Consider the following 16,081-nt stretch of genomic DNA (forward strand, 5'->3'; position numbering starts at 1 on the left):
GGCTCTCTCTTCTCTGGTCTGTCCTCGAGGTCTGGGTCTTGAAGTGTTAGGATCAACCAATCAGCCCATGTGATTGGATGTGTTTGTGTTGTTGCTCTCTCCCCCACTGTCTCTGTCTGTTGATTCTTTGTCTCTGCTAGTACTGTATATCTGTCTGGACCTCGAGAGGCTTGGCGCGTGAGGTAGGTGAGTAGGAGGATCTATTTTTTGGAAACAGCCGTCTCATTCCATTCACCTCTCGAATGGGTTATCTATTTGCTTCTTTCACCAAGGGGCAGAGCAGAAACAATCTTATCCTACTGCTTACAAAATTAGGTTCAACTTCCCTCCAAACCACCAACATTGAAATGACTTGTTTATGCAAGCAAGCTATAAAAAGACGCCAGTAACAACAATAACAGTAAAGCAATGTAGACAAACATAGCATGGACGTTGTACAGGGTAACATTGGCATCATGCCCACACATAGATTTACTGAAGGCTTAGATGTTAATCAAGACCAAAGCAGTGGTAGATCAGATATCATAATGTACTAGCCTAACATGACTGGTCATGAAAACATTATGCATTTGATGAGATTACACTGGAACACCCAGAGTGTTGTAAATATACTGAACAAAAATATAAAAGTGTTGGTCCCATGTTTCATGAGTTGAAACAAAAGATCCCAGAAATGTTCAAAATGCACAAAAAGCTCCTTCCTCTAAAATGTTGTGTACAAATTTGTTTAAATTCCTGTTAGTGAACATTTCTCCTCTGCCAAGGTAATTCGTAATTCACCTGACAGGTGTGGTATATCAAGAAGCTGATTAAACAGCATGATCATTACACAGGTGCACCTTGTGCTGGGGATAATCAAAGGCCACTCTAAAAGGCACTGCATCTCAGTGCTAGAGCCGTCACCACAGACCCTGGTTCGATTCCAGGCTGTAACACAACCGGTTGTGATTTCCATAGTCCCAAAGGGCGGCGCACAATTGGCCCAGGGCCGTCCGGGTTAGGGTTTGTCTAGGGTAGGCTGTCATTGTAAATAAGAATTTGTTCTTAACTTACTTGCCTAATTAAATAAAGATTCAATTAAAAAAATTGCAGTTTGGTCACACAACACAATGCCAGTTAACCACCTAACTGAGGAACTCAATTTAACCTTGCGCAATACCCTAGATGCAGTTGGACCCATAAAAACTAAAAACATTTCTCAGAAGAAATTAGCTCCCTTGTATAGAAAATACCCAAGCTCTGAAGCAAGCTTCCAGAAAATTGGAAATGGCGCCACACCAAACTGGAAGTTTTCCGACTAGCTTGGAAAGACAGTACCGTGCAGTATCAAAGAGCTCTTACTGCTGCTCGATCATCCTATTTTTCCAACTTAATTGAGAAAAATAAGAACAATCCAAAATGTATTTTTGATACTGTCACAAAGCTAACTAAAAAGCAGCATTCCCCAAGTGAGGATGGCTTTCACTTCAGCAGTAATAAATTCATGAACTTCACAACTCTGCCAGGACCTAGGATCAAGAGAGACACTCAAGTGTTTTAGTACTATATCTCTTGACACAATGATGAAAATAATCATGGCCTCTAAACCTTCAAGCTGCATACTGGACCCTATTCCAACTAAACTACTGAAAGAGCTGCTTCCTGTGCTTGGCCCTCCTATGTTGAATATAATAAACGGCTCTCTATCCACCGGATGTGTACCAAACTCACTAAAACTGGCATTAATAAAGCCTCTCTTGAAAAAGCCAAACCTTGACCAAGAAAATATAAAAAAACTATCGGCCTATATCGAATCTTCCATTCCTCTCAAAATTTTTAGAAAAGGCTGTTGCGCTGAAACTCACTGCCTTCCAGAAGACAAACAATGTATAGCAAATGCTTCAGTCTGGTTTTATACCTATCATAGCACTGAGACTGCACTTGTGAAGGTGGTAAATTACCTTTTAATGACATCAGACCGAGGCTCTGCATCTGTCCTCGTGCTCCTAGACCTTAGTGCTGCTTTTGATACCATCGATCACCACATTCTTTTGGAGAGATTGGAAACCCAAATTGGTCTACACAGACAAGTTCCTGGCCTGGTTTAGATCTTATCTGTCGGAAAGATATCAGTTTGTCTCTGTGAATGGTTTGTCCTCTGACAAATCAACTGTAAATTTCGGTGTTCCTCAAGGTTCCGTTTTAGGACCACTATTGTTTTCACTATATATTTTAACTCTTGGGGATGTCATTCGAAAACATAATGTTAACTTTCACTGCTATGCAGATGACACACAGCTGTACATTTCAATGAAACATGGCGAAGCCCCAAAATTGCCCTCGCTAGAAGCCTGTGTTTCAGACATAAGGAAGTGGATGACTGCAAACTTTCTACTTTTAAACACGGACAAAACAGAGATGCTTTTTCTAGGTCCCAAGAAACAAATAGCTCTTCTGTTGAGTCTGACAATTAATCTTAATGGTTGTACAGTCGTCTCAAATAAAACTGTGAAGGACCTCTGCGTTACTCTGGACCCTGATCTCTCTTTTGACGAACATATGAAGACGGTTTCAAGGACAGCTTTTTTCCATCTACGTAACATTGTAAAAATCAGAAACGTTCTGTCCAAAAATGATGCAGAAAAATTAATCCATGCTTTTGTTACTTCTAGGTTAGACTACTGCAATGCTCTACTTTCCGGCTACCCGGATATAGGCACTAAATAAACTTCAGTTAGTGCTAAATACAGCTGCTAGAATCCTGACTAGAACCAAAAAATTTGATCAAATTACTCCAGTGCTGGCCTCCCTACACTGGCTTCCTGTCAAGGCAAGGGCTGATTTCAAGGTTTTACTGCTAACCTACAAAGCATGACATGGGCTTGCTCCTACCTATCTCTCTGATTTGGTCCTGCCGTACATACCTACACGTACGCTACGGTCCCAAGACGCAGGCCTCCTAATTGTCCCTAGAATTTCTAAGCAAACAGCTGGAGGCAGGACTTTCTCCTATAGAGCTCCATTTTTATGGAATGGTCTGCCTACCCATGTGAGAGCCGCAAACTCGGTCTCAACCTTTAAGTATTTACTGAAGACTCATCTCTTCAGTGGGTCATATGATTGAGTGTAGTCTGGCCCAGGAGTGTGAAGGTGAACGGAAAGGCTCTGGAACAACGAACCAACCTTGTTGTCTCTGCCTGGCCGGTTGCCCTCTTTCCACTGGGATTCTTTGCCTTTAACCCTATTACAGGGGCTGAGTCACTGGCTTACTGGTGCTCTTTCATGCCGTCCCTAGGAGGGGTGCGTCATTTGAGTGGGTTGAGTCACTGATGTGATCTTCCTGTCTGGGTTGGCGCCCCCCCTTGGGTTGTGCCGTGGCGGAGATCTTTGGGGGCTATACTCGGCCTTGTCTCAGGATGGTAAGTTGGTGGTTGAAGATATCCCTCTAGTGGTGTGGGGGCTGTGATTTGGCAAAGTGGGTGGGGTTATATCCTTCCTGTTTGGCCCTGTCAGGGGGTATTATCGGATGGGGCCACAGTGTCTCCTGACCCCTCCTGTTTCAGCCTCCAGTATTTATGCTGCAGTAGTTTATGTGTCGGGGGCTAGGGTCAGTTTGTTATATCTTGAGTACTTCTCCTGTCTTATTCGGTGTCCTGTGTGAATTTAAGTATGCTCTCTCTAATTCTCGCTTTCTCTCTTTCTTTATCTCTCTCGGAGGACCTGAGCCCTTGGACCATGCCTCAGGACTACCTGGCATGATGATTCCTTGCTGTTCCTAGTCCACCTGGCCATGCTGCTGCTCCAGTTTCAACTGTTCTGCTTGCGGCTATGGAATCCTGACCTGTTCACGGGACGTGCTACCTGTCCCAGACCTATTGTTTGACCATGCTGGTCATTTATGAACATTTGAACATCTTGGCCATGTTCTGTTATAATCTCCACCCGGCACAGCCAGAAGAGGACTGGCCACCCCTCATAGCCTGGTTCCTCTCTAGGTTTCTTCCTAGGTTTTGACCTTCAAGTTTATCCTAGCCAATGTGCTTGAACACCTACATTGCTTGCTTTTTGGGGTTTTAGGCTGGGTTTCTGTACAGCACTTTGAGATATCAGCTGATGTACGAAGGGCTATATAAATACATTTGATTTGATTGCCACAAATGTCTCAAGTTTTGAGAGAGGTCCAACTGGTAATTTTACTGCAGGAATGTCTACCAGAGCTGTTGCCAGAAAATTTTACGTTAATTTCTCTACCATAAGCTGCCTCCAACGTCATTTGTCAGTACTTCCAACTGGTCTTACAACCGCAGACCACGTGTGGTCACACCAGATACTGACTGGTTTCCTGATTCAACCACCTACCTTTTACATTTAAGGTATCTGTGACCAACAGATGCATATCTATATTACCAGTCATTTGAAATCCATAGATTATGGCATAATCAATGGATTTAAATTGCCTGTAACTCAGTAAAATTGTTGCATGTTGCGTTTACATTTTTGTTCAGTGTATTTTCCTAAATATTCATAGAGCCTTAGCACGGAATGTTTTGCCATAAGAGAACACATTTTACATTTGACAGATTCCACATGACGTAAACAAAGTGTATCACTTTATTACTTCTTACAAATTGTTTTACATTTTTCTTCTTCCCAAATCTGAAAGCATCAGCCTTCATTAGACTTTTTTCAATTGACACACTACAATGATCACAAGCAAAGTGTATCATGCTTTCATACATCAAAATACAGACAATACAAAACATACTGCATTTACTCTCATATGTAGATTGTGACTGTTTAAATCATTATATTAAATGAAAGTGGTCATCTATAGAAACCTGAGAAGAAACTTCAGTCTAGAGTGCTTCGAAAGGTGAGTAAACTCAGTCACCAATACAAGGCACATAAGCTAATTTTTGTACAGAGTTAATATTATTCCTTAGTATGGAGAGTGATTGTGTCCCACAGCCCTATACTATATTTAGGCCCACCTGATCTGACCAGAAACCACCCAGGGCCCTAGCTATAGGCTAAACCACAGGGAGGTGTGTCTCTCAGTCTCTGTATCCCTGAGTGGAGTGCAGACTGCAGTCATGCTGGGGGGTGATAGTGGTGGTGGTGGTGATGGTGCTCATGGTGGTGGTGGTGTTCATGCCTCTGAACCAAGGGGATCAAGCCCCTAGAGGAGGCAGGCAGACTGGACAGCACCACACTCTCTCGCTGCACATTGAGTAGGGTTCTGGAGGGGGACCCAGCCTCTCTGGCCCTGGAGCGAAGCCTCTTGCTCTGGCTGTGCTGTAAGGGGAGTTGGGGCTGGGAGTATGGCTGAGAGGGGTGGCACCATTTGGAGGGGTGGTGGCCATGGAGCTTGCTTGATTTATCCCTACCTCCTCCTCCCCCTCCTCTGTCTCCCCCCACTACCTTGGCTTGGCCCCTGAGAGACCTGAGGAAGGAAAGGCCCCTGCCTCTGGACTCTGTAGGGCCGCAGTTCTTCCCCACCACCACTGAGTGGCGCTGCTGGTCTGAGCGGGCGTCCGGTCTGGGCACCTGAGAGGGGGCGTCTGCAGAGGATGGAGAACATCATGTTATACTGTCATTTCTCTTTGTTGAATGTCATTCATCTTTGGTGTATTTTCAGTAAAAACCATGTTGACTTTAATGATCTATGCCTCAAAAGTGCTGAAAATAAATGGTCATTGTGTACCGACCTGCATCGTCAAACTTGGAGGAATAGTTCTCTATCCCAGCTAGGTCTAAGTAGTGGTTCCTGCGTTCTGTGTTTTCATCCACACAGTGAAAAGTCCTCTCTGGGCTCCCTGCCTCCTCCTGCTGGACTTCTTCTATTCTGTCCCCTGTTCTGGAGCTGCTGGAGGGGGCCACCACCAGTTTGACCTTCAGGGCTGTGCTGTTAAATGAAGGCTGCATGGCCGACGCTTCAACCACCTCATAGATGGACTGCATGAGACTGGACATATCCTGTAACACAGAGACACACACAGACACCATTAGTAAGACTGCAGGGTTGACTTAATCTTAAGAGTAAACTCATAATGCGCAAAAGTTGCTTGTTGTAGCTGTGTGAAGCTACAGTACCTCCTTGGTGACTTTACCACTGTTGTCAAAGTGATACAGTGTGAAGATCCACTCCTGTCGAGTGTCATCCTCCAACACCACATTGCACTCTGTGTCCTGTAACCATGAATAATTGTCACTATTACGCAGACCCTTTTATGCTTACTTACATTTTACGTACAAGTGATCCCAGGAATTGAACCCACTAGCCTAGCATTGACGTTCCATGCTCTACCTACTGAGCTACAGAGGACCAAACACAACAGGTACCACATTATGGTCATCAAACAAATCCCTGCCAGACTCTGTAGAGATTCTATAGATCAAATCCTTTTGTAGTTGTAGTGTACAGGATAGTAAAAGACCAAAAGCCACTCACATCAACGTGGCTGTTCCTCTTCCTGGGCTGTCTGAATGGAATGTGGATGTAGCTCTCTCTCTCCTTCTCCCCTCCCTTCTCTGATGGCAGTACCACTGTAAAACAAACCAAGTACAGTGAGGGGGAAAAAAGTATTTGATCCCCTGCTGATTTTGTACGTTTGCCCACAGACAAAGAAATGATCAGTCTATAATTTTAATGGTAGGTTTATTTGAACAGTGAGAGATAGAATAACAACAAAAATCCAGAAAAACGCATGTCAAAATGGTTATAAATTGATTTGCATTTTAATGAGGGAAATAAGTATTTGACCCCTCTGCAAAACATAACTTAGTCCTTTGTGGCAAAAACTCTTGTTGGCAATCACAGGGGTCAGACGTTTCTTGTAGTTGGCCACCAGGTTTGCACACATCTCAGGAGGGATTTTGTCCCACTCCTCTTTGCAGATCTTCTCCAAGTCATTAAGGTTGAGGCTGACGTTTGGCAACTCGAACCTTCAGCTCCCTCCACAGATTTTCTATGGGATTAAGGTCTGGAGACTGGCTAGGCCACTCCAGGACCTACTGTAAATGTGCTTCTTCTTGAGCCACTCCTTTGTTGCCTTAGCCGTGTGTTTTGGGTCCTTGTCATGCCGGAATACCCATCCACAACCCATTTTCAATGCCCTAGCTGAGGGAAGAAGGTTCTCACCTAAGATTTGACGGTCCCTGGCCCCGTCCATCGTCCCTTTGATGCGGTAATGTTGTCCTGTCCCCTTAGCAGAAAAACACCCCCAAAGCATAATGTTTTCACCTCCATGTTTGACGGTGGGGATGGTGTTCTTGGGGTCATAGGCAGCATTCCTCCTCCTCCTCCAAACACAGCGAGTCGAGTTGATGCCAAAGAGCTCCATTTTGGTCTCATCTGACCACAACACTTTCACCCAGTTGTCCTCTGAATCATTCAGATGTTCATTGGCAAACTTCAGACGGGCATGTTTATGTGCTTTCTTGAGCAGGGAGACCTTGCGGGCGCTGCAGGATTTCAGTCCTTCACGGCGTAGTGTGTTACCAATTGTTTTCTTGGTGACTATGATCCCAGCTGCCTTGAGATCATTGACAAGGACTCCCCGTGTAGTTCTGGGCTGATTCCTCATCGTTCTCATGATCATTGCAACTCCACAAGGTGAGGTCTTGCATGGAGCCCCAGGCCGAGGGAGATTGACAGTTCTTTTGTGTTTCTTCCATTTGCGAATAATCTCATCAACTGTTGTCACCTTGTCACCAAGCTGCTTGGCGATGGTCTTGTAGCCCATTCCAGCCTTGTGTAGGTCTACAATCTTGTCCCTGACGCCCTTGGAGAGCTCTTTGGTCTTGGCCAAGGTGGAGAATTTGGAATTTGATTGATTGATTGCTGATTGATCAAAACTGAGATTAGGAGCACTCCCTTTAAGAGTGTGCTCCTAATCTCAGCTCGTTACCTGTATAAAAGACACATGGGGGCCAGAAATCTTTCTGATTGAGAGGGGGTCAAATACTGATTTCCCTCATTAAAATGCACATCAATTCATAACATTTTTGACAAGCGTTTTTCTGGATTTTGTTGCGGTTATTCTGTCTCTCACTGTTCAAATAAACCTACAATTCAATTCAAATACTTTTTTCCCTCACTGTATATTCTCTCTAGCCTTTGTGTTTGCTGTTTACAGACGATAATACACACACAGTATCCCAGGTTTCCCCGACAAGCAAGGGGAATTCTTAGTTAAGATATGAACCATACCGAATCAAACAGGTCAATCATTGAGTAAGTCTAAGATGTTAAGTTAATGATGCATGCTAGACTAGAATCAGTGCAACAGTAATGTGATCATTGAGCTGTCCTTTCTCTACTCACCCTGTAGGGGGCTCTTATCGCTCAGGGACTGCTGGAAAAAGAGGGAGAGGAGCGATGGACCAAGTGAGAATTAGGAGAGAAAAAGTCACAGAAGAGGGGGGGGGGGGGGGGGTAGAGATAGGGAGAAGGAGAAAGACAAGAAAGTTTAAATGATGTGAGAGCAGGTAATGTTTGATCATCTGGGGGCCTATTGTTTGTCATCATCTGGGTATATAACACTGTGAGAACCAGCTCCCAGCTGGTGTTTTCAAGTTCACCTCAACTTCCGATAAATTCAATGAAGCCATATGTGTTCTATAACTAATCAGATGTTATGCAGACACAGCTCTAAATCCACGCACACACATAATAGAATGCTAATTCGAGAGAGATTTACATGGTTATCAAAACATCACGCCAGGGTAAACCTACAGGAAACAGACCTTATTTTAAGTGTTTCTAAAATTCCGGATGGGAAGAACGACTGGTGGAAAAACTATTAGAACCATTTCCTTGTTTGACCGCTAGGTTTTATGGGTATTAATACATCTCCATTGCCAGGGCAGTGGTTGGGGATGTTGCCCTGTGAGTGCGCTGTTTTTTGGACGGGATGTTAAACGGGTGTCCTGACTCTCTGTGGTCACTAAAGATCCCATGGTGCTTATCGTAAGAGTAGGGGTGTTAACACTGGTGTCCTGGCTAAATTCCCAATCTGGCCCTCATACCATCATGGCCACCTAATCATCCCCAGCTTCCAATAGATTCATTCCTCTCCCCTGTAACTATTCCCCGGGTCTTTACTGTAAATGAGAATGTGTTCTCAGTCAATTTACCTGGTAAAATAAGGATACATTTTTTATAATCTGTTCTATTTTATTCTGTTCTCAGAGAGGGAATAAAGCACTGGAGAAAAATAGAACCTAGAAGGGTAAATTTACTGTAAGAGAAGGCAGGCAGACAGTCATGCTCATGCCATGACCATGCCAGCTGTGACATCACTATATCGAGTAAAAGTAAATGCATTAAGTCACTCTTGGTATTAAAGTAATATCACCTACAGAGTTCCCATATATGTGTAGAACTGAGCGTCCCATATGGAAACAATAACACACAGTCTATAAATTTACTATGTTCAAAAACCCGCTGAGACTACAACCTATTTATAATACCTATGGGCTCAAAGCGAATGGTAACTTCAACTAAATCCACTGGGTAGTTGTTGCTTGGTGAGAACCCACACTTTGAAACTAGGTGTTCCCTTGAACGGTGTTGTGCATATTGCATGTGCTATCAAGACCAATCAAGATCTGAGCATATGATATCCAACCCTCTGTTGCAACAAGTCAGAAACCATCCCTTCAAAAAAGGACAGTGAAAGCACCAAAACATTAGATCTGTGCGTCTAACTGTCTCCACCACAGACATTCCCAGCAGCCAGCCGCCCACAGCTCTGACAGATGCAGATGAGTAACAAAGAGCCTGTGGAGTCTGAGAGGACCATGCTGACAGATAACCCTGACTGCTGATGGCTTCAACCAGCATACCAGCCAAACCCCTGCCATCGACCGCCACGCTCTGCCTGCTATGGGCCCTTTCATCTGGGGTCGGGTTACCGACCGAGAGGGGAGAGGAGCGGGGGCCTTTTCCTGCACTCAACTGGGTGTCACCAAGCTTTGCATCCTGTGCTGTCGCTCCCCTCTCTCCCACCCGCCTTTAGTTAGAGTCAAACGCAGAGCCCTGAGAAGAGAAAAGAACAGGACAGAGCTTTGTTTAAAACTTCTTGGCGCACCCATCCCATCATAGCGGGATCATTTTTGTCAACATCCGCTGAATTGCAGAGCGCCAAATTCAAATGAAATTCCTAAAAATATTTAATTTTCATGAAATCACAAGTGCAATATAGCAAAACACAACTTCGCTTGTTGTTAATCCACCTGGCGTGTCAGACTTCAAAAAAGCTTTTCGGCGAAAGCTATCCAAGCGTTTATGTTAGGACATCTCTCTCAGAAGACAAAACATTATAAACAGCTAACAGCAGAGTAGATTGGTCACGAAAGTAAGAAAAGCAATAAAATGAATCGCTTACCTTTAATGATCTTCAGATATTTGCAATCACGAGACTCCCAGTTACACAATAAATGTTCCTTTTGTTCCATAAAGATTATTTTTAAATCCAAAAACCTCCATTTGGTTGGCGTGTTATGTTTAGAAATCCACAGGCTCGAGCCGTCACGAAGGGGCAGACGAAAATTCCAAATAGTATCCGTAAAGTTTGTAGAAACATGTCAAACGTTTTTTATAATCAATCCTCAGGTTGTTTTTACAATAAATAATCGATAATATTTCAACCGGAGTGAGAGAGATAGGAGTGAGAGAGAAAATGTCTGCTCCAAGCTGCTCACATATGCAAAACTCTGCTGGCACCCAGCCATCCAATGACACAATGTGATCTTTCTCACGCATTTTTCAGTATAAAAGCCTGAAACTATGTCTAAAGACTGTTTACACCATGTGGAAGCCATAGGAAAAGGAATCTGGTTGATATCCCTTTAAATGGAGGGAAGGCATGCAATGGAACAGAGAGGTTTCAGGAAAAACAGCACTTCCTGGTTGGATTTTCCTCAGGTTTTCGCCTGCAATATCAGTTCTGTTATACTCCCAGAAAATATTTTTACAATTATGGAAACTTTAGTGTTTTCTATCCTAATCTGTCAATTATATGCCTACAAACATCAAAATACTGCACCCTACACTAGGAGGTTTTAACAATCTCTCTTCCTGCCAAACAATACCTGGATAGGTGGTTGATCATCTCTCTTCCTGTTAACCAATACCTGGATAGGTGGTTGATCATCTCTCTTCCTGTCAACCAATACTTGGATAGGTGGTTGATCGTATGGGGGTGGGGCTGTATGGGGAAGGATGGTTGCTTCATCACAGTAGTTTATGTGAAGCAGCTTCTGTTATTTACCTTTATTTATTTATTTGTTATATACATAATAGGAAGATAAGTCTCTTGAAGTTGGTATACAAGTTGATATTCAAAGAATGTAAAGGGGGTTGGGGTTGTTTTCAGGCTCAGGCAATAGTTAACGTTAAGTCAGAGAATAACCATTAAGAAGTTCTCATTTTCAGAGGTCTGGTCTTGCTCACAGAAACCAGATGTGAGTGATTTTTGGAGGAGGGGAACTGAGGGAGGGATTTGGATGTTGAGCTGTAGTTGGGTGAGGAAACGCTGGAGCCAGAGTCTATACAAGCACCTAGCTATAGAACTGGGCCTCTCTCCAACTGCCCAATCAGTTCTGCTGGCCATGAGGGTGGAAAGCAATGGGACATTTTCAGATCATTGTGGGTAGAGATGTCCAAGGGTTCTTACCACCTAATGATATGACCATGGTCTCTTTCTCTCTTTGTCTCCATCTCTCTCTTTTTTTCTCGCTCATCCTCTGTCTGAGCTACAGCCCAACAAACAAGGTGGGTAACCAAACATGAAAGGGTGAGCCAGCCACCTGAACAATCCAATCTGTGTTTGTGAAAATCGGTTTCCCTGGCTTAGAGCTGGAATGTTCTGGGAGGCGATTTCAGCCCAAAAATAATCACAGTCCAGAGTCTGAACAGTAGAATAATAAACAGAAACCTCTGGTACAACAAACAGGACAGAAACACCTTGGTGGAAACAATAAGAGGAGGACTCGAAGGAAGATTCCTTCTCCCAACCCAAGAGAATGACTGGCCCAGTTTAACCAACACTGTCGTTCCAAATAGAAATCCACACAGAGACAGCGATGCAAACGGCAATCCGATTCTGATATGATTGGTTGCATTTCATCAGACAACTTTTTTTATACTTAGTATTTGTATAATTTACAAACTCTCTGGCTCACTTGACTGAGCTGTACCTGATCCAAACCTGCCTTGAATAAACAGGTTTATTAATGAAAAGTGCCTTTGTTATTGCCTCAGGTTATATTGTCAACACTCCACCCTGAGTCATTGTAATTAAACAGAAACAGTCTGTCAATATTGAGGTTAATTGTTCCACAAGTCTGAAATTGTTTAACATCCTGATGGAAATTAGGTTGTCTTACAGATATCGAAATGGGATTTTAAAAACACGCACAACCGAGTAGAATCACCACAGAATTATCTTTACGGAAATGAAAGCACACATTAATTCAGAATTTTGCTCCACTCTTTGAAGTTGAGCAGCCAGAAGATGAGAAGCTGGAAGAAAGAGGGATTCTTCCAGGACTAACAGTGAACAAGGTGGGTGACGGAGAGCTTTGGTGTCTCACTGCAGGACTAACAGTGAACAGGGTGGGTGACGGAGAGCTTTGGTGTCTCACTGCAGGACTAACAGTGAACAGGGTGGGTGACGGAGAGCTTTGGTGTCTCACTGCAGGACTAACAGTGAACAGGGTGGGTGACGGAGAGCTTTGGTGTCTCACTGCAGGACTAACAGTGAACAGGGTGGGGGACGGAGAGCTTTGGTGTCTCACTGCAGGACTAACAGTGAACAGGGTGGGTGAGGGAGAGCTTTGGTGTCTCACTGGGTCTATGACCTGAGGCTGCAGGATGTTGACACAAGTGATCTAGGACATGTGACCGCTACAGCCTGGACACCCCAATGAAGGCATCAAAGTTGACACTATAATCAATTTTTTATTTTACCTTTATTTTACTAGGCAAGTCAGTTAAGAACAAATTCTTATTTTCAATGACAGCCTAGGAACAGTGGGTTAACTGCCTGTTCAGGGGCAGAACGACAGATTTGTACTTTGTCAGCTCGGGGATATGAACTTGCAACCTTTCGGTTACTAGTCCAACGCTCTAACCACTAGGCTACTAGGCTACCCTGCTGCCCCAATCAAGCTTCATTACTGAAAAGAGCACAAACAATTAACATAATCTTAGACAGCCAGACACACACATGAGGTGCCCAGGAAAATAATATAGAGTATACCAGTACACTACAAACTGTAGCTAGCCAGACCCCCTACTGACAGTTACATATGTGGTTGTGCCATGGAGCCGCTAATGGTGGAGCTGGAATACTGAATCACAGGAACAATTGAACTGCTATTAAAAAGGTGTGGAGGACCTGGGTCTCATTATAGAAACCTGGCAGGCTCAGCCTTTCTTTCCTAATAACAGGCTCCAGAAAGACAGCAGCATGGACCAACACTTCATTAATACCTCCTACCCACCATGAGTTCAAAATGACACTACAGTAGGCATTCAAAATGGCTCCAACAGGTCTTTCCAAGTGTTGAAAGATGATTACGAGAGAGAAAAGAAGAAATTCAAAATATGTGAGTGAGGCAGTGAGTGGTCACACAGTTAAGAGTCAAAGAAGAGTTATGAGCATCAAGATGTTGTACTCTCACTATGCTACATCTTCCCAAATGTGACCATCTCATTAACAGTACTAAGCCTACATGTGAAGGTGTTCCACCCACAACCAGACACTCCGCCTACCAGACCTTGTCTCCCCCTGCCAGCACCAGATGTGGGGTTTCAGTGTGGCGGTAATGAAAGGCCCTGCTGTTCTGGACAGCGGCCATATGCATTTCACACAGACATGACAGCCTCCTCTCACAGAGAGCATGGGGGGAAAAGCCCCTCTCCAAACACCTTTCATGTCCCTGGCTTGGCTGTGTGCTTATACTGTTCTATCATCCTGTGGTTGCTTTGCCTTGGCTGGGACTGGGAGGGAGGGAGGAGCAGACCTGGCTGAGACATCATGCACATGTGATTCAGAGTCCGTGAACCCTAGTGCGAACACCAGTGTGGACTCAATGTGAGCATGAAGTGGTGACTGACAGTGTTAATCCTCTATGGATGGATGAATCAGGATGTAAACAAGACTGAGAAGGCAGCAATTCAAAATGTTATTTGTTGTTTACCCAGATGGTACAGTTGTTTACCGAGATGGCTATGTTTTATGTATAAAGATTGATGAATAAAACACCATGTATTCAATAGAGAATTGTCCATTTGCTTACCTTTGTCTTAGATAAGAAGCGATGTGTGATACACTGCCTTCATCTTTTCATTAGGATTCTAAGCTCTTCCACTCTGGGTGGCTGTGGTCCATTCAGCTACCCTTTCACAGGAATCCACCATTCTGGTTCTTGTTAGCGTCATTATCCAAGTTCAAGCCTCTCAACTCTAATGACACACATGTGTCTGTGTTGCTTTCCATTTACAGGCGTTTCTGGGCCAGAAAGAGCCCGAAGCAGATGCATCATGAACATGGTCCAGAGAAGGATGCTAACCCCCCAGGATGCAAAACACAAACTAGAGTTTGGTAAACAACTGACTGTTAGCATTGACAAACTAAAGAACTGTCCTAGAGAAGTAGGCCTATGGGGATTTAGGTGTGAGAAGGATTTGGCAGCAGGGTATTTTTATTTTTTATTTAACTAGGCAAGTCAGTTAAGAACTCATTCTTATTTACAATGACGGCCTAGGAACAGTGGATTAACTGCCTTGTTCAGTGGCAGAACGACAGATTTTTACTTTGTCCGCTCAGGGATTCGATTTGGCCATCTTTCAGTTACTGGCCCAACACTAATCTCTAGGCTGCCTGCCGCCCCAAATATGGCTAGTGACTGTCTGATGACTCTCTCTCTCTCACTGAAAATCTGCAAACAGATGAAATGTTCATTCTATTTCAATATCTCTGGAAAATGCATTGTACAGTACCTGCTTGAATCTGATTTGGTGGGTGTGGAGGTCTGTACATTCTAGCTCTCTCTGATAGGTGAGCACATTGGCAGCAAAACTACCACCTGGAAGAAACAAACAAACAAAAAAATTAAGTCTATATCCTGCATAACACTATGTTTGAGAGACATACATTTGAGACCTTCCTAAAGGTGATTCTTACCTTCAGGATTTTCTCTGCGTTTACAGGCTATCCAAATTATGCATGGAATGGAAACACAAAAGAGAGAAAGAAAAGATTGTTACAATTAGGTTATTAAGAGATATACAGTAGCCCCTGAACCTAAATACTACAAGTCTCACCATGTTTTGATTGGAGTTTGCCCATATTTTTGTATATTTCCTGTCGTGCCTTGAACCTTCATCTATTTGCGCATTGATCAAGACGTCTTCATCATCTCCCATTGATAACAACAAAGACAGTTGTATCCTGTATGCACCGATATGTCGTTTTTGCCATTAAGTTATTATAGGGTTGAGATAGACAAGAGGACCGAAGCTTCGTGAAAGTGCACACAAGTATGTTGGACAGAGAGAACTTGCGGAGTTTATTATGGAAACGAAACGAATAATCAATATACAGAGGGTACAGCACATCCTGCTGGCCATTAGGGGAAAGTATTTTCAAATTTTTTATTGAGCGCATACAACAAATGAGCTCACAATGACATAATTTAACGCGTGCATGATGTGTCTTTCGTGTAAACATAAAATAAGAGCCCTTCATTATGCAAACGTTTTATATGTTTAGTATCTAGATCGCTTTTTCCCTAAATAGGCTACTGTATATTGGGGCGGCAGGTAGCCTAGTGCGTTGGGCCAGTAACCTAAAGGTTGCTAGATAAAATCCCCGAGCTGACAAGGTAAAAAAAAATAGGTCGTTCTGCCCCTGGACAAGGCATGTTAATCTACTGTTCCTAGGCCATCATTGTAAATAAGGATTTGTTCTTTACTGACTTGCCGAGTTAAATAAAGGATCAATTAAAAATATATATATATTGCCACCCAGTGGTGTCTGCGTAATTTGCGCATTTAATGGACCAGGGACTGAATGACCTTAGAACGCCA

The 16,081-nt window shown here is 43.5% G+C and overlaps 1 protein-coding gene across 1 annotated transcript; it reads right to left on the minus strand.

Annotated features, from left to right (window-relative positions):
- Positions 1-4,591: 4,591 nt before the first annotated feature.
- LOC124043093 (protein naked cuticle homolog 2-like) lies at positions 4,592-15,554 on the minus strand. Its single transcript, XM_046361262.1, has 9 exons — positions 15,317-15,554; positions 15,177-15,203; positions 14,993-15,078; positions 12,580-12,852; positions 8,306-8,369; positions 6,431-6,525; positions 6,073-6,168; positions 5,688-5,955; positions 4,592-5,540 (listed from the first exon to the last, which is right to left on the minus strand). The coding sequence occupies exons 1-9, from the start codon at positions 15,339-15,341 to the stop codon at positions 5,071-5,073; spliced, it is 1,404 nt and encodes a 467-aa protein (XP_046217218.1). The 5' UTR covers positions 15,342-15,554; the 3' UTR covers positions 4,592-5,070.
- Positions 15,555-16,081: the final 527 nt, after the last annotated feature.

The sequence above is a fragment of the Oncorhynchus gorbuscha genome, linkage group LG09, assembly GCF_021184085.1.
Source record: "Oncorhynchus gorbuscha isolate QuinsamMale2020 ecotype Even-year linkage group LG09, OgorEven_v1.0, whole genome shotgun sequence".
Lineage (NCBI taxonomy): Eukaryota > Metazoa > Chordata > Actinopteri > Salmoniformes > Salmonidae > Oncorhynchus > Oncorhynchus gorbuscha.